Source organism: Juglans regia, chromosome 2 (genome assembly GCF_001411555.2).
Source record: "Juglans regia cultivar Chandler chromosome 2, Walnut 2.0, whole genome shotgun sequence".
Lineage (NCBI taxonomy): Eukaryota > Viridiplantae > Streptophyta > Magnoliopsida > Fagales > Juglandaceae > Juglans > Juglans regia.
In genome coordinates this window covers 32,658,322-32,682,259 of record NC_049902.1, presented here as the reverse complement: position 1 = coordinate 32,682,259, position 23,938 = coordinate 32,658,322, and the positions used below count along the sequence as shown (strand labels likewise).

Below are 23,938 nucleotides of genomic sequence, written 5' to 3'. Positions count from 1 at the left end.
TATTGAGAAAAAATATAATATCTAGGCGTGTTAAACCAGATCCAGATAATCGAATTGTAACTGAATATTCGGATTTAATCCGGTTTCGGATTATAATTGAATAAATTCGGTTTTAATTTTTTATTTTTCTTAAAAAAGACTTTAAAATTTAAAAAATATTTTTATAAAAAAAATAAATTAACAAAAAAAATAAATAAAAATGTAAAATAAATAATATTGTTATTACATTACAATGTAAAATATAAATTTACAAAAAATAAAATAAATAATAATACATCACAACTAATTAAAATAAAACATAAATTTACAAATATCAAAATGCATTAGTCTTCACATCTTGAATCTGGAATAGGGAGAAACATTGATTTTTTTCACCTTGATCCGATGATGCCATTTTGGAAAATTTTCTACTGGGTTGAGTCTCCATAAGTTGCCAACAACATCAATTACAACAGATAAATGAAAACTATAATGATTAGATCATAAAAGTCTCCTATTAGAACATCAATTACAACGTGTTAACATAGATATATAGGATATAATCGAGAGCTTTTATTCGATCTGATCCAGAAATATTGCATTCATGTTGTTGGAGAAAGCTATTTTAAGCTATTCCCATTTAAATGCATGCAGGTCTCTATGCTTCAAAAAATGCTGAATCAAGAAGAAAATGATGCACGAGATTTTGGATCATGCACATAATCAACATAATGGTTCTGCTATCAGCATCCCTAACTTCCTGCCTCCAAAGGTGAACTGCCACTCATTCAAACATGCAAAAACAAGCAACATTTCATCAAGAACGCATGATTAATGAAGCTCCTTGTAGGAAAAATACCAACATACTATAGTTTACCAACATACTATAGGAAAAATACCAACATTTCAACATTTTATCTTGTGGGAAAAATATATAGGCTCTCAGACATAGTAATCCTTCAAAATCCTATAGTTTTGTGTAATACCAAGTCCTGAAGACATACAGTTTTCTTACCAAATGTTTAAAGTTCATATTATAAAGATGTAGGCTTCTAGGATTTTGTACGCAAGGGAAACTATGTGCCATCTTATATTAAGGTTTCAAAAATGCTTTAAACAAAGTTAATTCATTAAACTTCCTTTAAGGTGTGCTAATAATTGTCTATCATGTTTACTATGTAGATGAAAGAGCTCTTAGCAGAGTTAGCAATGGTTGAGGATGAGATAGCTCGACTAGAAGACCAGATAAGCCAACTTCAAAGCAGTTTGAAACATGAACAAGAGATCATCAAAGATTCACAATCTAAAGTACAATGGCAATTGGCAACGTGCACAGACCACACAAAATCACCCAAACTAATCACTAACTCATGCCATATTCTCATTTACTACTTTTCTAAGTTTTTTATATACTGCCTAACCCAAGAACTCACGCCTCGAATAAATGAAACCCTGGTTTTCATTTTTCCAAAGAAACTCATGATGATCTGGTTAAATTAAATATGGCACATATTTACCAAGTGTGTTAGCAATAGCTACAACAAACCAAAACACACAAATATTAATACAAAGAATTAAGAAACTCATGATGATCTGGTTAAATTAAATATGGCATGGTTCCAATAACTTATTGCATAATGAGAGTTTTCAATGCATAAGGTGGGAGTCTATATGCTTAAGTTGCTGAAGTTGAAGGAAGAGGGTTACCTTAAGCAGAAAAAAATGTATAGGTTAAGTTAAATGGATAAATTAATAATAAAAAATCAAACTTAACAAATTAAAGTGTTTACCTTCGATGTCAACGCGTTCTACATGCTCCTCGACCTCCCAAGAACTAAGTAGTTCACAAGTCAACCAATTTTGCATGAAAATTAGTGCTTGGACAGTATCTAGAGCTAATGAGCTTCGATATGGGTTTATTACACATCCACCGGTGCTGAATGCGGACTCGGATGCGATGGTGGAAATAGGGATGCCCAATACATCACGTGCTATCTCCACAAGGATGGGATATCTAAATGAGTTCTTCTTCCACCAATCCAAAATTTTAAACTCGGGTATTTTTGGTTCAATCACATCTGACAAATACTTATCCATGTCCGAGCTAAGTACTGAATTATTTTGCTTCTCAAGATATTGCTCTAGAGCTGTATCAAAATCTTCACAGTCCAGGTTATCACCAATAATACTTGAGGAACTTCTATGGGCCATATTTAATCTTCCACTACCTAGCCCATGAAACTTGTGGTATTGCTCAATCAAATAATTCATGAGCAATCTTACGTTGGCCTCAATTCTATCTCTGCATTCATCCCCTTTGCACCTTTTTAATCAATATGACAAGGCTGTAATCTTATATCGAGGGTCAAGGACAAAAGCTACATAAATAATCATGTTCATCTTATCTGTTTTTCTCCAATATTTATCAAACTTAAGTTTCATAGTAGAAGCCATCCTCATTAACAAATCATCCTTACTCTGACTCATGTTGTTCAAAGTGTTCTCAATTGTACAAATTTGTAAAAATAACATATTATAGGTCATAAAGGCTCATTGGGAACGTATGGCTAGCTTTACCAATTGTTCTCAACTTGTTCTTGATAATAATAGGTACCTATAATAGGTGTATTTTCTTTTCAAAAAAATATTCATTCTTTTACTAAATGGCTAGATAATTAGCTGTTAATCCTGTATATTTTTTAGGAGTGGTAATTTCAATTAAACACCTATTTTTAAGATCATTTGAGACAATAATGATCTGTTATGATTTTGATCATGATATTGAAAAATACTATTTCACATCGTATAGTTGTACGTGGTAGTGATTATGAGTTAAACACCTCTTTCTATAAAGGATTAAATGCTAGCTGTTCATCACTCCATATATATATATATATAGCCATCACAAGAGAAGAACCTCCAGCAGTACCCTAGCTATATGATCTGAACACCAATCTATAGAGAATGTCCAACAATAAAATAAAGAGATTATGTAAGAATATTAATGTGCAAGGCAATGGACTGTGTAGCTCATGATATGACACTGATCTCATGCATGCGTTGTCTGGCATAATGCCATAAACCCACTATAATGGCAAGAAAACTAAATCTCATGTGAAAAACAGAGCAAAGGAAAAATAATATAAACCAAACAAATTGAGTATTACATAAAACAATAATTAAAATTATATCCCATGTGAAAAACAGAGTAAAGAAAAAAATCCACTATATAAGGAATCGAAATAAGCTTACAAAGCAAAGGAAAATACCTTAAGAGCTTAGAGAGAGAGAATATGGATGGTAGCCTCCGCATGTCTCACCCAGATGCGCAAAGCACTTTGAAGTTTCTATTTCCGTGTTTCGGTGAGGTCGAAAGACTTGAGAGAGAACAGAGCCTTGAGAAAGAAGGTCAGAAGGGATTCAGGGATTGGAAAGACTTGAGAGAGAAAGCCAGAAGGGACTTCGAGATTGAGAGAGAAGGCAGATTCGAGAATACGTCAAGACAAGAAGGCAGATTCCAGAAGACGTCGAGACGAGAAAGCGGATTCAAGAAGGCGGATGCAAGTGCAAATCCTAATCGATGCAAAAAGATGATGAACTCAGCAAGGGGCAGATTTTTTCATTTTAAAGGACTCGGTTACGGATAACCGGGTCACATAACCGGATTCAGAATATTATTAACCGCCCGGGTGTAATCTGGGTGGATAACCGCCCGGATGCACCCGGGTTTCCGAGTTTTGGACCGGACCGGAAAAAAAAAACCCGGTCTGAATGCACACCACTAATGACATCCTTTGTCCAAAGCTTTTGTTCATAGCATTTTTCAGAATTTTCCTGATAGTTAAAGATATTTTGTTTGAGGAAGAAACGAGTTTCTCATTTTAAATTTCAAATGGGTATGTTCGAACTGTCACTTGATATTTAACTATATTTTATCTCGCTTCGCTGGTTTCACTGGCATTCATGTCCTTATTTCTTTTCCTTCAAATAAGATTTCCATGGTAATGTGATTCTTTGGTTTTTGGAAAATTGTAAATGCAATAGTCTTCAACCTTTATTTTTTTTTTTTTCCTTCAAATGAGATTTCTATGGTAGTGGATTTTTTTTTTTTTAATTTTTTGTAAGGAAAACTCTAAAATGAAAAAGAAACTGACTTTCTTCTACCTAAACAAAGTTTCATTCTGGAAGTTAGCTACCCATTTTTAATTTATCAGTTATTTGAGGTCATATGCATAGGATAACATTTTGGCATATTAATGAAGAAATTACCATTACCAAAGGAAGGAAGATTATTTTTGTTTCATTGTTTCCTTCCCCATTTGTCCATAGCCAGACTAGGATTTTGAGAAGCTTTAAACTTATAGTTCAACAACAAAATCATACTTGGAGCCTGTTTCTACTATTGAGAAAGGCTTTTTTTTAATTCTTCCCAAACAATAAATATAGCACAAGAACAGAACAAAAGAGACCAGTAACATAAATTGTTCTGAGATGCATGTGAACTGGTAAATCAAAATTTTTTTTTATTCATCATTATCTTTTTCTTGCTTGGATCCTAATTCTTCCATCAATGGAAAAGTAGAAAAATATTGAAATTGCAAGAAAGTTGGGTCAACAGTTAGAACATAGGTTGGATATTCTTAAAAATAAAAAAAGAGGATGACAGGCTTCAATGCTAATTAAAAGGTTTGTTTATGTAATTTCAGCTTTACCGTTCCTTTTGTCTTTTGTGGTATTTAAAGCTTGTAGTCTTACTTCTCTTCAATTTTAATTCTAGTTGTGGAGTTCTATCTTAATTTTAGGTTTTGAACTTGATCCAAAGGGCATAAAAAAGGTATGTTTTTATACCCAAAGTATTAATTCACTTCAAAAAAATTTTTTTCCACCCTGCATTGAGCTATGTTCTAAGTTTTAATGGGTAATGGGACATCAACATGATCGAATGGGTAACTAATACCTCCCATTTGTAATATGATTTGATTGATACCTCTCATTTTTTTTTTCCTTTCTTCATTGAAGTAAGCTTACATTTAACTGTTTTAATGTTTCTATATCTAGTCTTATTGGGATCATCTAGATGGGGAAAGGGAAAGAACACGTATCTCCTCTAACACCTCCTATCTCAAATGCATCAATCCAGGTATTGCAATATTGTTTCAAATTCAATATCTGTGTTGAATTCATGTGTATTCTATGTAGAGCAATCTTAGTGTGACTTTATAATTCTTTTTAAATGTTAGGACATACCAAGACCACCTCATTCAAACTTCACAAACTACATGTACGATCACTATAGACCACCTGTTAGGGACCCTAGTCTTGTCCCTAACACTAAGGACCACGAGCTTGCCTTGGTGAGGATGATGACCGAGTGCCCTTGCCAACTTGCTTGGCCTTCTATAAAGGGTTGGTGTTTGAGTAATGAGATAATGGAAATGATGATGAAATTGGGTAGGTTAAGTGTTTAGGGAAAGCAAGTCAATGTGGGCTGCTATAGACTTGTCCTTGAGTGTGGTGCCAAGATGGTGGGCTAGGGTTGGATGAGTGAGATGAGCTTAGGGTTTTGGGTGATGGGTGGCTAGGGTTGCCGTGGCTAGGATGTGGGCTTAGGGTTTCGGATGCAAGAGGCAATTAGGGTTGTCGTGTGTTAGGATGGAAATTAGGGTTTTGGGTGCAAGCAACTAGGGTTGCCGAATTAGATAGGATAGGATTAGGGTTAGCGAGATTGAGGGTGGGTGGCTAGGTTGGACGGTTTTGGAATGAGTCTAAGATGGAAGGAATCTTGGAGGGAATAAGAGAATTCGAATTTGGTAAGTTTGGGAGAGTAAAAATTTGACTTGAGTGATTTTAGGAAGAGAGATTTAAGGAATTGAATAGTGATTCTCAATTTCTTAAATTAAGGAATTTGAATTTGAATTTGAGGAAGTCAAGACTCCTAGAGGCTAGAAGGAAAGACTTACCTTATAGGAACTTGAGATGGTCGACTAGGGTTTTATGGAGGGATAACTTTAGTGTGACCGAATATGGAAGTGGAGGATATGGCTAGGGTTTTATGGATGGGCAACTTTGGTGTGGCTGAATATGGTAAGTGAAAAATATGGAAGTGGGAGGCAATATGGATTCGGCTAGGTCAATGAATATAATGGATGAAGGGCAATTATGGAAAATGATTTATTTATGGAAACTAGGGTAAACATTAGAGTTGGTCGAGTTTTGGAAGTGGAAAGATAAAAATTGATGGATCGATAATGTGGTGGTCGAATATCACCAAGAACTCTCAAGAACAATGCAAGCACTATTCACATAAAATAATTAGATCAATTGAGAGAATGAAATATCAAATGTGTGTATGGTATTAAGTGGATAAACAATGGATGAATAAGATAGAAAGATATGAACACTCAAAATTAATGAATGAATATAACGATAAACATAAAACCAATTTTGATTCACGAAGTTCACAAAGTTAACAAAAAACAAGATAGATTGGATCACACCAATTCACGAACGTCAATGTGATGATCCTCTATAAGGGTTTCACGAACGTCCCCCAAGTAGCCAAAGTGCCAAGTACCAAATGGTGATCACAAGAATAAAATAATCTGCCCACAATGGGAATTTGCCAAAAGATGTAAATGCCAATATTAAGGGTCTTATTTATAAGGATTACAACTTGGAAACTTCCAATAGATTCCTTAGAAAATAAATAATTAAAATAAAATAAACAATAAGCAATAATATAGTTGGCATGGGTCGAGTTGACTCATGACATGCATAAGCCCATGGGTGGGCTAGGCTGGCCCATGGGCCATGGGCATGCCTTGCGCTGGGTGTGTGCGCGGGGCGCTGGGCATGTGCGCGAGACGTGCGCCCTGGGCTGCTGAGCGTGCTGGCCTGGTCACCAGCCTCATTGGGCATCCTGGGCATGTCAAGGCAGGGCCCATGGCATGCCTGTGGGGCTGCTGTGGGGCTGTCCAGCCTTGTCTCAACATGGCTGGTGGCTTGGTCATGGGCCATAAAACATAGGAACCTGCCAGCACTGCCACACATGTGGTTACCGCCTTTTGTGTCTTGTCCAGATGCCCAAGTTCCAAGCCACAACCTAGTGGTAATTTCAAATATTGTGATTTATGAATGGTTCGTTGTAGTTATTATTTTTTTAATGTTGCTTCTTGTGGTAACTTGTAGCAAAACTACCCAGACCACGTTGGACATAGGCCTCCGATGATGCTCACCACTACAGATTTAAGGGAGATTCAACAACAGCCTAGTTCCTGCTTACTACCTCTAGTGCCTAGCTTAGTTCCATGGAGCACTCAAGTGATGTGTCCGACTTGAGGATTATTACAGTTTAGTTTTTCACTTTGAAGTTATTTGATTAATTTATGCTTATGTTCTTGTTCATTGCAGCCAAATACTCTTTACCCATAATGGCTTATTGACAATGTCTAGGGAAACCAAAGCTTATTGACAACATCCAGGAAAACCAAATAGAGATTTTTTGGTTTTACGCCCACCAGTTCAATAATGACATGTCATGAGCAACTTACTAAATACAAAGAGTTGATTGATATATCCATAGCATACAAGCTTTGCTTACATAAGATAACAATTACATAAACCAACCACATGGTTCCAAGAAAATAAATTAGAGATGTTACAAGTATTAGATTTTGTAGTTTTGCCTATTGTAAAAGTAGCCATAATTTATAGTTAATTTATATATTCACAGCATACAACAAAGATTACATAACTTAATTTATACATAAACCAACCACATGGTTCCTGAAAGTTTTTTGTACAAAACCAACCCAATATTTGTTCCACTTAGAACATAATTTCTTGACATGATGAAGAAGGCCAATTTAACATGCAGAGCTCTTTGGGGATCTTATAGATGCATCCCTTGGGCCACTGGAAGGCAGGCTGCAAGGCTAGCTCCATGTCAATGATCGTAGCATGAACAACCTTCTCGTCCTCCGTTGCCAACAGTCATGACTAACACGCACAAGAAATATAGAAATATTCAGTTCCTGTTCATGTCAAAGATCAAACACCATTTTCACCAACCCCGAATTCTAGAGAGTAGTTATATTTTTAATCATGATTTTCTGTAGGCCTGTTCTTTTAATTGAAAAATCTTCCAAAGCCACTTCTAGAGCTAGGAGATAATCACAATATTGCTGAGAATTATTATTTTTTTATGACGATTATAAGGCTATACCTCAATATATATGACAAATCAAATTACAAGAGAATCTCTCTCAAATTATTACAAGGCAAGTGATAAAAGAGGAAATAAAAAATAGAGTCATTACAGGGATTGCAAGCATGAAATATGTGCAGACCACATAACAATTGGAACCTGAGAACAGAGTAATTACATGGTTCGTGTAAAACAAAAATCTACCAAAAAGATCATAATTCTAGCAACCCCATAATACCGATGAAGTTCATGAACCTAACAACTAGAAAATCAAGCATCTCAAATAGCTAAAACAACTAAAATTACATTCCACGATTTTTTAAGAGAGATATGAAAACCCTAGAAGAGGTTCCATGCTCTAGGAATAAAACAAAGCCAAAACAAAGAAAGAAGCAGGTGGTGACGGGAAGGAGTACATACTGACGGAACAACCAGATGCTAGTTGGATGCAAAGAACCCCTTTTAAAGGTGAGAACCTTCTCAATACGATGAAGAAAGGATCCCTAATTTGAAACGGTGCATTCCGCAATAAAGAGAAACGGTGCGTTTTGGTGTTCTAATTTCCCTCTTTTCGATGTTATAATTTTCCTTCTCGGCTTGTGTTTCATTCAGTTTCAGCATCCCAAATTAAATGAAACGAGCCATTTCATTAAACATCCACGTCAAACGACTGTCCTACACCTGCACGAACCGATTGCATATAGAGTTTTCCAATAATTATTCCTCATGTAACTTAGATCAAGAGGTCCGAGCTCAAATTATGTCAGGAGTAGTTGGGCCCAAAACCCAACAGAACGAATAGTGTAACTAAAGCAATGGTCTGGACCCAGAAGGAAGATTCAAAGTCTCAACCCATCAGAGCTCGAGGGCATGCTGGTCAAGTTTAGGCCATGAGAATAAAGCGACTCATACAAAGACTACTAATATACAAAACAAGAAAAACCCTACATTCAGTCGCCTTGTGTAAGCGTGGGCTGACATGGTAAAAATAAATCCAAATGCACCGTTTTATCCCTATCTCCCTCCCTCTCTCAGTTTCCATCACCCGCATTTCCACTTTCCATTCCTCCCTCCCTTGAAGCCACCCCCGAAGCCTCCCTCCCTTCGCCAGCCTCCTTTCTTTCATGGATTCTCTTTGCCCACTGTTGCAACTGTCTATTGCTTCCTCTTCTTCCAATTAGCGCAGAAGTAATCATTCTCACAACCAATTCCACTTCCTTCTTAACCTTCCGAATATCTCTTTCTTCGATTCCAGGATTTCTCTTCCTCTTCACGATCTATCCTCGACTAATGAGCTTTCCAAACACTCTTATCGGATTGTCTATGCCATTTCTTCTACTCCAATGAGGTCTACCTTTCAGTTTTACTTCATCTTACTTGCTTTTCTTTTATTCTTCTTTTTCCTAAATATCTGCAAATTCTCAATGTTTCATAACCTCTATTTTGTTGTTGGGGGAAAACTAACGAAAGAAAATGAGAAAAGTCGAGTTTTTAACTTTCGTGATGTTTATTTCAAACAGAAAAGTAGTTTTCTAAATTGCGGGCGGTTGTGTTTTCTTTTGTTTATTTTGCTGCCTTTTGTGATGTGGTCGCTGTAAATGTGAGCTTGAATTGAATTGATTTGAGCTCTTCACTGGCCATGCAATTAGATGGGGTTGCTGTAAATGTGCCAGAATAGACATATGTATGTATATTGCCAAAGAGAGGGAGAAATTAAGGCAATTCCTCTTTTATATTTTGGGATCAGGTTTGATGTTATGCATTTGCATTGGAACTTCATTGCTATGGAGTTGCCAGACAAAAGGAACTTTCATGGTAGCCCAATTAAAGACATAGAGTTGGAAAGGAAAGTAACAAATATTAAGAAGTCCCCATCAGAGTGAGGAAAAAAAATGGAAATATGGATAATGCACTTATCCAAACAAATATTTAGAAGTCCCCATCTGAGAGTTCGTCTGGGACTCAAAAGATTATATGCATTTATCTAAAGAAAAATCTAGATATGCAAATTTGGAATGACATTACAACCATTCATCCAAATAAATAAGCCTATGGGAACTGAATGTAGATTTTTTCCATAAGATTTTGGTCTCGCACCCTCAGAAGCTGGAAACCAGAGAAATGGGTTTCAATATACTTTTCTTTCTATTTTCATATTCGTTTTTTTTTTATTATCAGCTGACGCGGCATGACGGTACATCAGCCGACTGCATGACGTCTACATGGGATGACTGTGTATAGAAGAACTGAACTACAAAATCACTGAGTTGCTTAGTTAGGATTGCCAATCTGATGGATTAGTCTCCTGTCAAATATGTTTATATCTTTTAGATAAAATCGAGATTTATTCATAGAAAGAACAAATAAATAATCATCATAATTCAACATTACAAACAAATAGAATTAAGGACAAGAAATTCAACATCATCTATATATGGAAAAAAAATCAAAAGATTGTTGCAACGAGTGTCATCCACAAATTTAATGTGCTGTGCCAAGAGATACTAACTTCATTTCCTTGTCTACCAGCATGAAGAACTTCTATCGTCTTGAAATAAAATAACAATGATTTAATCTCTTTTATCAACGAGCTATAATAGGAAAATTGCTCTTGATTAGAATGGATAACTTCCACGATAAGTCAATAATCATCTTCAATGATTAGGTCTGAAACTCTCATATGTATGATTATCTGTAACCCTTGTAATGTAGCAAGAGCCTCAATATCTTTCATTTTAGAAAATTCTTATTCTTTTCTACACATAGTCATAATCATGTCACCCTTCTCATTTGATAAAGAAAGGAATCTACGTCCCTTCTAGGTTGAGACTATCTTGGAAGCCCAATGAGAGGTAGGATAATTGGCCCACTAATTGCATAAGGAAGAAGAAAGCCCATGGCCTGCACGGGAAACTGGACAATGTGGAAATGAAGGACATCATCTTCCCTAACATCACCCTGCATATGCACATCGTGATAGAACTATGCCGCATTTAAGGATCAGGTATGAGACACAGACGGAAATCAAAGTGAGAGCTCCTGTCCTTGATAGACTGTATGGAAGGTGGCCGGACCACTCACCTCCAACGAGGTATGGCTCAAGGAGTCCATGCCACATTAAAGATAATATTGTGGTGTACTGTACGACAGGCAAGGGTCTTGACACGTGATACAGAAGGTTACCTCAATGAAAGGTATAAAAGTTGATCATCAAGTTAGAATAAAGAACTTACACATTTCCTTACTGGTTGAAATTCTATCTAACAAATAGGAATACAGGCTAAGAGCATTGGCAATGGCCTAGCCAAGTCTAAAATTTAGCTAGAATATTGTGTTTTGACTATAACATGAATTTATAGCTAAAGTAGTTCACATTAGATTAGCTATCTTAAAGTCTAAATAATAATAAAATATTAAATATTTTAATAATATATATTTTTTTAATATTTTACAAATTTAATTAATAACTTTATTAAAAAATAAAATTATTATTTTTCAATTATTTTTTCCCTCAACCTAATTATTTAATAAATATATTTTGTAAACCATTCACCCAAAAATCACATATACAAACATACCAACATTTCTTCTACCCATAAAAACAGTCCACTAAAATTACAAGGAAATGGAACATTATTCCATCAAAACAGTCCACTAAAATTACAAAAATAGTCCACTAATCCATCAAAACAGTCCACTAATTACAAAACAGTCCACTAAAATTACAAAAATAGTCCACTAATCCATCAAAACAGTCCACTAATTACAAAACAATCCACTAAAATTACAAAAATAGTCCACTAATCCATCAAAATAGTCCACTAATTACAAAACAATCAACTAAAATTACAAAACAGTCCACTAATCCATAAAAATAGTCCACTAATCCATCAAAACAGTCCACTAATCCATCAAAACAATCCAATAATTACAAAACAGTCCACTAAAATTATAAAAACAGTCCACTAATCCATCAAAACAGTCCAATAATTACAAAACAGTCCACTAAAATTACAAAAACAGTCCACTAATCCATCAAAACAGTCCAATAATTACAAAACAGTATACTAAAATTATAAAAATAGTCCACTAATCCATCAAAACAGTCCACTAATTACAAAACAGTCCACTAAAATTACAAAACAGTCCACTAATCCATAAAACAGTCTACTAAAATTACAAAACAGTCCACTAATCCATAAAACAGTCCAATAATTACAAAATAGTCCACTAAAATTACAAAAACAGTCCACTAATCCATCAAAACAGTCTATGCATTTAGTTGCTATCTAGCCACATGTTTATACATCCCACATGTGGCTAGGCAGTCACTAAATTCTCAAAAAATTAGTAGTTCCAACACTAGAAGTTAGATACCTCCATAAGGTGTCGAAGGAGATGTAGATGTACATCCAGAATGAGACTTCGAATCCTTAAAAATTGCAAATTGAATATTACTAAAATATTCTTGTTGCATGGCATTCATGCCACGTACATCTAGCATCATTATCTTTAGTTCAAAATTCTTCTTCTCTAGTTCAAAATTCTTCTTCTCTAGTTCAAATTTCTTCTCCTCTAGTTCAAACTTCTTCTTCTTTAGTTCAAATACTTTCTCACTTTTTTCGTCTGCTTTCAACATAGCATTTCTCCGCTCTTCCATGGTCGTCGCTCTATCCTCGGTCATTTTGGCTAACGCTGTTTTGATCTCTACCTCTTTGCCTTCCATCGACTTCCGCTTCCTTTCCCTTTCTTTCTCAGCTTTTTTGCCTGGAGGTCTCTCAGTAAGAACCTCCAAGTCCTCCCCGGCTAAATCAACATCAACTTCACCAACATATTTTTCTTGTGGCTTTCTCTTCTTACCAAAGGTAGATATGTGTTGTTGCCATTTTGGTTGGTGTCTCAAAAGACACCAACAATGTTACATTGTAAAATTAGATCCTACCATCTCTTTGTACAACATCTTGGCCTTCTCAATCTATAAAGGTGAAGGAATATGTTTTAGTTCATAAATAAGTCCAACATAAATTCATGATTAAAAATCAAATAATTACATACATTGTCTTGCTCGGTTGCACCACTCGGGTGCAATGACTCTATCTGTGCTATATATGCACAAAACTTATTTGTCAATTTTTGAATCGTGGACCATCGATTCATCAATGAGCCCTCAGAACGGTCAGGAATGTTTGGTTTTTTATATTCATGATAAAATGTGGTAATTCTTTCCCACATTTGAGTTGACTTTTGATCAGTACCCATTATCGCACCAATGCTAATGTTGAGCCATGCTGAGACGAGGAGATTATCCTCCTCTACAGTGAAAGATGCACCTCTTTGAACTTTTTTTGAATGATGTCTCTTTTCACCGTCAGTCGTGGTTGCTTGGATCACAACATTAGAATGTTGCGTTGGGATGCTATTACAATCTCCTCCCCCACTTTGTAAGAGAGTGGTGAAGAAGAGGTCATTCTCAAAATGTGTGTCCATCCTTGAGAAAGATTAAATTTTCAAGGAGTCAGAAAATTGACCCAATATAAGTCCAAATCCACAAGTTTCCAGCATATTCACAACATTCAGCTTGAGTTATAAGTGCACAATAGTGGTTTCGGCAATTCCAGCTCCAATAGTTATAAGTGCACAATAAAATCAGCATCCATATTTCTTATGCAGTGTGCCTAAAACTAACTTAGACTTATAAACTAACTCAGACTAACTCACTAACTCAGATTGGGTGAAGTTATACACTGACTGGGTCTGGAACAGTGACTGAAACAGCCAATATCAACACTATAGAAGTCCACAAATGCAACATATATATATTTATATATATATATATATATATATATATCTATAGGTGAAATTCTAATTTCATATCTCGATTTTTTAGTTTAAACAAAACTTTTTGATAAACAAAGCTTCATGAAATTAAAAGAAGTTTGAAAAGAGGATTGTAAAACTAGATGATGAGCATTATAAAACTATATTGTGATAAACATCAAATAAACTCAGAAATATAACATGAATTTAGTATGGCACAACTATAAAATGGTAGCTAAATCATGGAAACTGAAACAACTATAGTATGCATATGAATAATCTAATGGGGCAGCATGCTTATCGCAACAAAACAGAAGGTATCCAAGCAGCAAACAGCCCAAAGCAGCAAACATCCATTTAGTGGGGTATCTATTTTCAGAGAATGCACATAGAAGAGGGAGAGAAGAATGTGAACAAATACCAATAATAATTTCTAGGTAGTTTGAAAAGAAATGGAAAAAATAAGCACAAAAAAAGCTACAAAAAAATTTTAGAAAGTGTAAGCCTTATTCTTTTGCATTACATTATATGGTTAGACATGATGTACGCTGGGGACTATTGTACTTTGTCCACTGCATCCCTTCTTATTTAGCTTTTAATGATTAAATTCATGTTGTTTCTGAAGGGTATGCATGCATTAGAGCAAGGAAATTTGATGTCTACGCTTATGAAGGCATGCATTAGAGCAAGGAAATTTGATGAGATAAGGTACTCTTCAGATGTGGTGGCTGCCATGAATTACCTGGTGTCCCAAAAGTATAGCACAAATATGGTTATCAAGGCTAATGTTAAGGGCACTGAAGATAACTCTCCAAATGAAATAGATATGTTGGATAAGGGCATAAAAAGGGAGCAAGCTGTTGCAGATAAAGCATAGCATTGCTGAAAGCCTGAAACTATTGCTCTTTTTAAAAGATCTCTCTCTATCTCTCTCTCTCTCTACCTTAATCTACATACATACATACATATATATATATATATATATATCTTTTGTCAGATTTATTAGTAAGCTCATACAATGATTGATGATCTGATCTCTAGTAGATGCAGGCACTATTCTTAATCCTTAGTTGGTATTTCTTCATGGTCCAGCCCAGCAAACATCAAGGTCCAGCCCAGCAAACCTCAAATTGCATCTCTTGTATATATTCCAAAGATAACTTATCATATATCAATTAACAAAAAAATTCCATGGGAATCCTAAAACCCTGAACAGGGATTAGGTGAAATTAGTTTTGTTGTACTGTGGACTTAAAGATTTATAGATTTTCTGGAATTGATTCAGCTTGCAATGGTAATAGGCATTCTCTTGTAAGACAAATTTTCTGGATTAAATATGGCACCATAGAAACTTTAATTTGATCTTGCTTCATTTTCTTATGAGTGTACCTCTACATCCAAAATGATGTGCAAGAAGAAATCCATTTAGATAGCTTCGTTGCTTTATGGATCTATATGCTGAGTTTTAGCACTGACTGTGAAAGTATTTATTTTCACAAGATATGCTGATAAGCTTAAAGATAATGCTCATCCAACGTGCAAAAGTAATTGGCCATGAAAGTCTAGCTGAAAATTTTGATCTGAAGATACTTCGAGCCCTTGGAATGTCTTTCTTTGTTGGTCTTATATGTCTATCTTTCCTCATTTTTAATGTTACTCTAGTTAGGAACAAAAGATATTAAGATAAAGTCATCAGTTATTTAAGTCTACTTTGTTATGTTGTGTAGTTTAAGTTGATTTCTACAATATTTGTGTTACATACTGATGTATAAATTGTGCCTATTATGCTGTAGTAGTAGTATCAAGTTTTAACATGTTAGGCTTTGAAAAGTTTGTAAGGCATTGAAAAGTTGTCTCTTGTTTGACCCTCTCCATTCATAACTTATTAAAATCTTCTCTTGTTCCTTCTCAATCTTCTCTTGTTTAAGCTCAAATTGAATATTAAATGCAAAAATGCCATGCTTGTTTATGAATGCAACATGACTTTGATGAATTTCCCAAAGTTGAATACTACAATTTCTCAACATGTATGATGTTCAAAATTACAAAATACTCGTTTGAGTTCATATGTACAGACCACTCACAGAATACCAATCAACATTTTTCAATAACCAACAACATTGCACACATTAATAAAACCCTCATAAATCTCCACAAATCACGGCTATATATACATCCCCCAAATTCAGGAGAGAAGGAAATATACATCCGCAAAACAATTTTGTATAAATTGCACACACTCCACAAAACAGATCATCCATACCTAAACCTGGACGTAGGGATCGATTGCTTTCACGAGCGTGCCACATGGTCCAGTGATGCAAAATTGCCTCCAAGTCTGGAATTGTAAAACCCACAAATTATATCATGGGAAGACCACCAAGAAATCTAAGTGTGTGTGCATTTAAACAATCGGGGGTGTGAGTCCCCGTGAGTAAAAAAGAGAGTGAGTGACTTACCACCAGCGGACACTTCCAGTGAGGAGAAGACGAAGAAGACCTGCTAACCACTTCGGGAGTTTCGGGAGAAGGCGGAAAAGGGCGAAGAAGAGAACTCAACAAGGGAGTTCGGGAGAAACAAAGAAAAGGGTGAAGAAGAGGAGAGAAAGAAAAGGGCGGAAGAGAAGGGAGTTTCGGGAGAGAAGGTTCGGAAGAAAGAAAGAGAAGGGCGACGCAGAAAGGAAGCGAAGGGGTTTCGGGAGAAAGAAAGAAAAGAAAGAAAAATGGGGGTTTCGGGAATCACGGGAAAGTCAAAGAAGAAAGGAGAGAAGGAGTTCAGGAGAAAAAAAAAATAAAGAGGAAATGGGTTTCGGGAAGAAGACAGAAGGTCGAAGAAGAAAGGAAGATATGAGTTTCGGGAGAGAAAAAAAAGAAAGAAGAAATTGTGGTTTCGGGAAGAAGACACAGAAAAACCGAGGGAAAGAGTTTCGCGGGAGCAACAAATAATAAAATAAACATTTGATCCGTGTGCAGTAACTCGCCAAACTTGGCGAGGGGTGAAGATTTACTGTAGATAGAATGTTAAACTTTTAATGTTTAGCTAGGTCAATATAAATGATTTTTTCTCTATTTACGTTTAATTTAGACTTGCATTGGCAAATGGCTAGTCCATTGCCAATGCTCTAAGGCATCTAAAGTTACCCTTCAGCCCCAAGCCCCCATCTTTCTCACATTGTAGGTTATCAAACCTAGTATCGGTGTGCGAAATATGTCGTCAACAACTCCTATACCAATTTATACAAAGAAAGGAAAACAACTCCATCAAAATTAAGTTTCCATTATATATCTTTAATTTAAAGAGAAATCCAACTACTAATCCGATAAAAAAAATTCACAAACTAACATGAATTTATATAATATATTACATAAGATTTAATATGTATCAACTACTATTTACTCTCACACCCCACACCTATAGTTTTTCATAGGGTGTGAGGATATTTTCCATAAGGTATGATGATTTTTTTATAGGGTGTGGGGTGTATGATGATGAATAGTAGCTGATGAAAAGAATTTTTCATATTAAATTTACTTTATAATAAAAGTGAGTTTACAATCTAACATAGTACATCAAGTCACGTTAGTTTATTGATTTATTTTTGTAGGATCTTTTTATAGCTAAAATATTTATCTAATTAAAATATTTGATCTAGCCTACTTAACAAATTTTATATTTTTAAGCATAAATTACTTTTAAAAGAAATATTTATAAGCATGAATTGTACAAATTATACAATTATGTCATGAAAAAACATACTTGATAATCACTATCTATAACTAAATTAAGAAACATAAACCTAGAAACAAGTAAATATAATTTATTTTGAATTTATTATTTTTAATCATAAAAATTTTATGCAATATAAGTTTAGTGATTAAATATATTAAAATATGTCAAAGAAGAATAATAAAAATATAGGCTCTGTTTAGGTAGTGAAATCATCTCATTTCATCATTATAATTTTTTTAAATTTTTATATAAAATATAATAAATAATTTAATTTTTAAAATTTTTAAAATAATAATAATATTAAAAAATAAAATTTTAATAAAATTTTATTTAATTTTTAATTTTATCCTAATTCACTATCTAAATGCACGTAAATAAATATTCATAATTTCATATTAATCAGTCAATCCATTAATGAAGAAGCTAATTATTCCGTTACCAAACGCTGGAGATGAGTCTTTTGCACTAACGGAACCTTCCAGAACCCATTACACCGGAACTCTCTCGTATCTTCTTTCTTTTTGGTTTTATAAGCTCGCCCTTGTTACAACAACTCTCCAGTTTCTTCTACAACCTCCTGTAATCTGTACGCACCTCTATTCCGCTTAACCCCTACTCCCCCTCTTTGCGATTTTGTATTCTTCTCTGATTCCTAACCATGGCCGATGAAGCCAAAGCCAAGGGTAACGCCGCCTTCTCTGCCGGTGATTTCTCAGGCGCCGTGCATCACTTCTCGGAAGCCATCTCGCTTGCCCCAACCAACCATGTTCTCTACTCGAATCGATCTGCCGCCTATGCCTCTATGCACCAGTACTCCGATGCCTTGACCGACGCAAAGAAAACCGTGGAGCTCAAGCCCGACTGGTCCAAGGGCTACAGCCGGCTCGGCGCGGCTTACCTCGGCTTGGGTCACCACGATGATGCCGTCTCTGCTTACAAGAAGGGCCTCGATTACGACCCCAACAACGAGGCCCTCAAGTCCGGCTTAGCTGACGCCCAGTCCGCCGCTTCCAGGTCCCGGGCGCCGCCGAGCAACCCCTTCGGAGACGCGTTCTCTGGCCCCGAGATGTGGGCCAAGCTCACGGCCGATCCAAGCACCAGGGCCTATCTTCAACAGCCCGATTTCGTGAAGATGATGCAGGATATTCAGAAAAGCCCTAGTAATCTCAACCTCTATCTCAAGGACCAGAGGGTTATGGAAGCGCTTGGGGTTTTGCTTAACATAAAATTACGGACACCTACTTCGGATGACATGGAGATGCCGGAGTCTTCTCCATCGCCGCAGCCGCCTGAGAGAAAGAGACCCGCGGAGGCCGAGCCGGAGAAGGAGCCAGAGCCGGAAACGGAGCCGATGGATCTGACGGAGGAGGAAAAAGAGGCAAAGGAGAGGAAGGCGCGGGCGCAGAAGGAAAAGGAATGGGGTAATGCTGCCTACAAGAAGAAGGATTTTGATACGGCAATTGCGCATTATACGAAGGCGATGGAGTTGGATGACGAGGATATTTCCTATATTATGAACCGGGCTGCCACTTATCTGGAAATGGGACAGGTATATAAATTTGGTTTATTTTTTCCGATAAGTAGAAAGATTTTTATTGGTAAACTCAAAGCGCAACGTTAGTATACAAGAGACACACCTATAAAATACTGTCTGCTGTGACGTACAAGAGAGAGACCTATAAATTTTACAATTTTGATTTATATAAGAAAAGTAATTGCTTGGATTGCTTAGATTTTATTTCAACTGAAATTCTGATTGATTGTAATACCTTGACTGAGTGCTTGGATGGTTCGAGGATGTTTACTTTGAAACGAAGCCATTGGCAGATTAGGCTAAGATCGTCAACTCATCTCAAATCATCAATGAGATCACTATTTTTTGATCGTCCCATAAAAAGTTTAAACCCGTCTGAATCTAACCTATTTTGTACATTCAAACACATCTCAATTTATTTATATTCAAATGCATTTTAATAGAACTTACAAAACACTACTATTTTACGTTTTAGGTTTCGTATGACATACCTTTTCTACTATGTTTCTTCTTTGCTTTCCGTTTTCTTTATGTTTGGATGGTTTTTTTTATTAACTACCACAGGTATCGTTAAGGAATATAGTCGTGATTAGTGCTAAGTACGTTTTATAAGAGCATGACTCAGTGGATAGCTGCGGGGTTCTTTTGCTTGTCATAAAGCGTTGTGACAAATTCTTTTCTTAACATGCCAAATCTGAAGCTTCTACGTCGATTAAGGGGATGGGTCCACCATGGTCACACACACTCTCAACCAATATCATGTATTCTCGACTTGAGAGTTGGGTTTGTTATATGTGCTCTGTTTAGATTTTATTAATCCATCTCAATGCAGCATGTGTTACTAAGGCTTGAGAATGAAGAAGGTTGAGGAGACAACACTGGTAGAAATTATGGTATTTAATTGCTAACATATTGGGTTGTATGGTATAATTAGTTGTGGTTTATGTCATGTAGATGTTGGGGGTCATTAATCATTATATGATTTCCAAGTAGCTTATGCTCTTTGATCTTAGGTGTTGATTAACTGAGGATTGTTGTACCGGATATTAATTCACTTTTGACTAAATAAATATGCTGATTCTGATCTAACTCGAGCCATCTTGAAACGTTAATTTTTAAATATTACGTATAATTGGCTTCATATTGATTTCTGCACTGTGTATCATCATCAACGGCCCTAGCTTTTGCAACCACTATTGTTGTTTATGTTTGATGAACAGGTTGAGTCTAAAACTTGTACCGACAACTCCCCTTTCTTCTTGTTATAGTTTGACGCATACGCGCAGCAAGCATGTGAACTATTATGCTGGGTTATATTAAGCTTTCTGCTATTTGTATTTATCTAATTTTATTTAGTCTTGCATTACAGATGAAAAAAAAAAATTATCTAGTCTAGCATAGGTTGAGCTCTTGTATATGGCCCGTGTATTTGGATTTTGTCTCTTATTATTTTCAATAAGATTTTGTTTGCCAATAAAAAAACTAATTACAGTCTAATCCTTGCTGTTAATGCTGCTTCAGTATGACGAATGTATTAAAGATTGTGAGAAGGCAATTGAAAGGGGAAGAGAGCTTAGATCAGACTTTAAGATGATAGCAAAAGCTTTAACTAGGAAGGGAACTGCCCTGATGAAAATGGCAAAATGCTCAAAGGACTATGAACCCGCTATTGAGACTTTCCAGAAAGCTCTTACAGAGCATCGCAACCCAGACACATTGAAGAAACTAAATGATGCTGAAAAAGCAAAGAAGGAACTGGAGCAACAAGAGTACTTCGATCCCAAAGTTGCTGATGAGGAGCGTGAGAAAGGTATTCCTTTCTATTATACTTAACATGATGTTTTATTTGCATGATGCTGTGGTTTCTTTCTCTTGAGGTTTCATTTGGTTACACATATGAGATTAGATAAAAGTTAAAAGTTGAATAAAATATTGTTAGAATATAATTTTTTAATATTAATTTCATTTTTAAGATTTGAAAAAGTTGAAATTATTTATTATATTTTATATAGGAGTTTGAGAAAATTATAATGATTATATGATATGAGATGAGATGAGATAATATGAGATAGTTTGGTCTGTGGAACCAAACCAGCCTTATTTTCATTCCCACAAATAGTTTTGTCATATAACGTAGACTTGTGAACCCATTTCAATTCTATTTACTTTATGCCTTTCTATATTCATTTGACTTTAGTTGCAACCATGTGCTTGCTTTGAACGGGCCGCATTCATAATTTTTGAAATTCTATTCGTACCTCTATTACATGGGGCCCATGTGATTTTTGCATTCAGCTGTTATTGGATTGAAGGTTTTGGGGCTGTCTTTCTGCGATCACTGGAATATGTTCAGTGCATCCTTCACAAATATCTTGTGGTTGACTGCTTATTGATGGTACCCATTGAGTCATTGACATTGTAGGCAATGAGTATTTCAAGCAGCAAAAGTATCCGGAGGCTGTGAAGCATTACACCGAATCCCTGAGAAGGAATCCCAAAGATCCAAAGGTAAGAGGCACTTAGACTATCCTTATTTACTAGTGGTCCTTGGATCCCCTGCGATGCCATGGATGTCCATAGTTTATTTCAAATTTTTTTAGAGCTAATGCTGTGGATCCCTTGAAACACTTGCTGCCTTGCAGGCATATAGTAATAGAGCTGCATGCTACACAAAACTTGGGGCTTTGCCTGAGGGATTGAAAGATGCGGAGAAGTGTATTGAGCTTGATCCAACCTTTTCCAAGGGATATACTAGAAAAGGTGCTGTCCAGTTCTTCATGAAAGAATACGACAAAGCTTTAGAAACCTATCAGGAGGGGCTGAAACATGATCCTAGCAACCCTGAATTGCTTGATGGTGTGAGGAGGTATGGAACATGAGCACATCTTTGGTTCTTAATTGGACTGTCTCCGTCCACGCATGCATGAATTAAAAGAGCTTTGATTAATTGCCATTCGAAAATCTGGTGCAGATGCGTAGAACAAATTAATAAGGCCAGTCGTGGGGATTTGAGCCCTGAGGAATTGGAGGAGAGACGGGTACGACATTTTCAAGCTCTTGTTAACATTGATTTTGAAACTTGTTGAATGTGGTCCTAATGAAGTCGCCATCTTGCAGGCTAAGGCAATGCAGGACCCTGAAATTCAGAACATCCTCCAAGACCCCGTTATGAGACAGGTATGCGGACTTTTTTTTTTTTTGGGCCTTAAGAATGAATTTGTATTCTTTACTGATTTCTCTGCAATATTGATTGAATAATTTGGGTGATAAATGCAGGTGTTGATAGATTTCCAGGAAAATCCCAAGTCTGCTCAGGAACACACAAAGAACCCAATGGTGATGAGCAAGATACAGAAGCTGATTAGTGCTGGAATTGTTCAGATGAGATGAAACTGTGGAAATATTTCACAAGAAAAAGCTTTTGCGTCACTCAAAATGTACTTGTGAGAATTGAGTGAATTATTTCATTATAAAAAAAAAAAAAACTTGGAAAAACTTTCGAGATTTTTATCTCTTTGAAGTTGATCAATGAAGGTATTTCTTGTGTTTTTGGCCACCTCTCTCTCTCTCTCTCTCTCTCTCTCTCTCTCTCTCTCTCTCTCTCTCCAGATGCACATTCTAGCTATGGATAGGCATGTTGCATCAAGGCACATTCTTAACGGCCCGCAGTGCATGTGGATTTATTCTGGGGGTCAATTACATCAAGGATGCACATTCACTACCCCCATGTTTTGAAATATCAGTGAGAGCTGTCCCTCGGTGGAAGTACGTAGCTTGAGGGAGAAAACCAACGAGAAATCTTGACATGCTGTTGGTCCCCCGTCAGTTTTGTAGTCGGAGTTGTGCGAATGGCACAGATAAAAAGAGAACCTAAAAGATAAAAAAAGAAAAAAGAAAAAAAAGAGTAGTAAAAAAGAAGCAACGGTACTATTGACATGTTAACACTCCCTTGCACACCTGATACTAGATAGTTAGTGTTTGGATGACTAGAAAATTTAAGAAAATTAATTAAATTCGAGATTGACTGCCTCTAAGAGGAAAAGTATCGTTACAGTGAGCATATATGTTAAGAGTCTTACTTAATATCTAAAAAATGACTTAGCTTTGATAAAACATGACTCAAGACTAATAACAAACGGACTGAATAAAAGAAAATAATAAATTTAAGGCCCGACTACTCTAGCCCACTTCCTTACATAACATAAAGGAAAACAATCAGTAAAATCCCATCGATTGCAAAGGGTCTATAGCCTTTTGGACGAATTCTGTTCATTCTTCAATTTACGAATTCTGTTCAAGTTATGACGTGCAGCTACGGGTGTAAATTTAAATCAAAAAATTAGACTAGATTGAATTGGACCGGATCCGTTGGTCCGGTTTAGAATCGGTCCGGTTCGAAACTGATTTCTATATTATGAAAATCGGCCAAAATCAATCCGATTTTGATTTCGTAATTTTTGAAATCGGATCAGATCGAACCGGACTGGTTGAAAAAATATATATATAAAAATTAATTTTATATATTATATAAAATATTTATATATTTAAGTTTTATATATAATATATAATAATATATTAAATTTTTATATATAATATATAATTATATATCATATATGAAATAATTTCATATTATAATTTATAAATTATAAAATAAAATATTAATATTAAATATA

The 23,938-nt window shown here is 35.7% G+C and overlaps 2 protein-coding genes across 2 annotated transcripts; one reads left to right on the top strand and one right to left on the bottom strand.

Moving 5' to 3' along the window:
- Positions 1 to 9,216: 9,216 nt before the first annotated feature.
- Positions 9,217 to 13,672, bottom strand: LOC118347706. Its single transcript, XM_035687744.1, has 4 exons — positions 13,241 to 13,672; positions 13,128 to 13,160; positions 12,795 to 13,037; positions 9,217 to 9,462 (listed from the first exon to the last, which is right to left on the bottom strand). The coding sequence occupies exons 1-4, from the start codon at positions 13,670 to 13,672 to the stop codon at positions 9,217 to 9,219; spliced, it is 954 nt and encodes a 317-aa protein (XP_035543637.1).
- Positions 13,673 to 18,156: 4,484 nt separating this feature from the next.
- LOC109011336 (hsp70-Hsp90 organizing protein 3-like) lies at positions 18,157 to 22,821 on the top strand. The gene is made up of 7 exons (XM_018992496.2): positions 18,157 to 19,280; positions 20,787 to 21,075; positions 21,688 to 21,773; positions 21,908 to 22,131; positions 22,237 to 22,303; positions 22,383 to 22,442; positions 22,542 to 22,821. The coding sequence occupies exons 1-7, from the start codon at positions 18,390 to 18,392 to the stop codon at positions 22,653 to 22,655; spliced, it is 1,731 nt and encodes a 576-aa protein (XP_018848041.1). The 5' UTR covers positions 18,157 to 18,389; the 3' UTR covers positions 22,656 to 22,821.
- Positions 22,822 to 23,938: the final 1,117 nt, after the last annotated feature.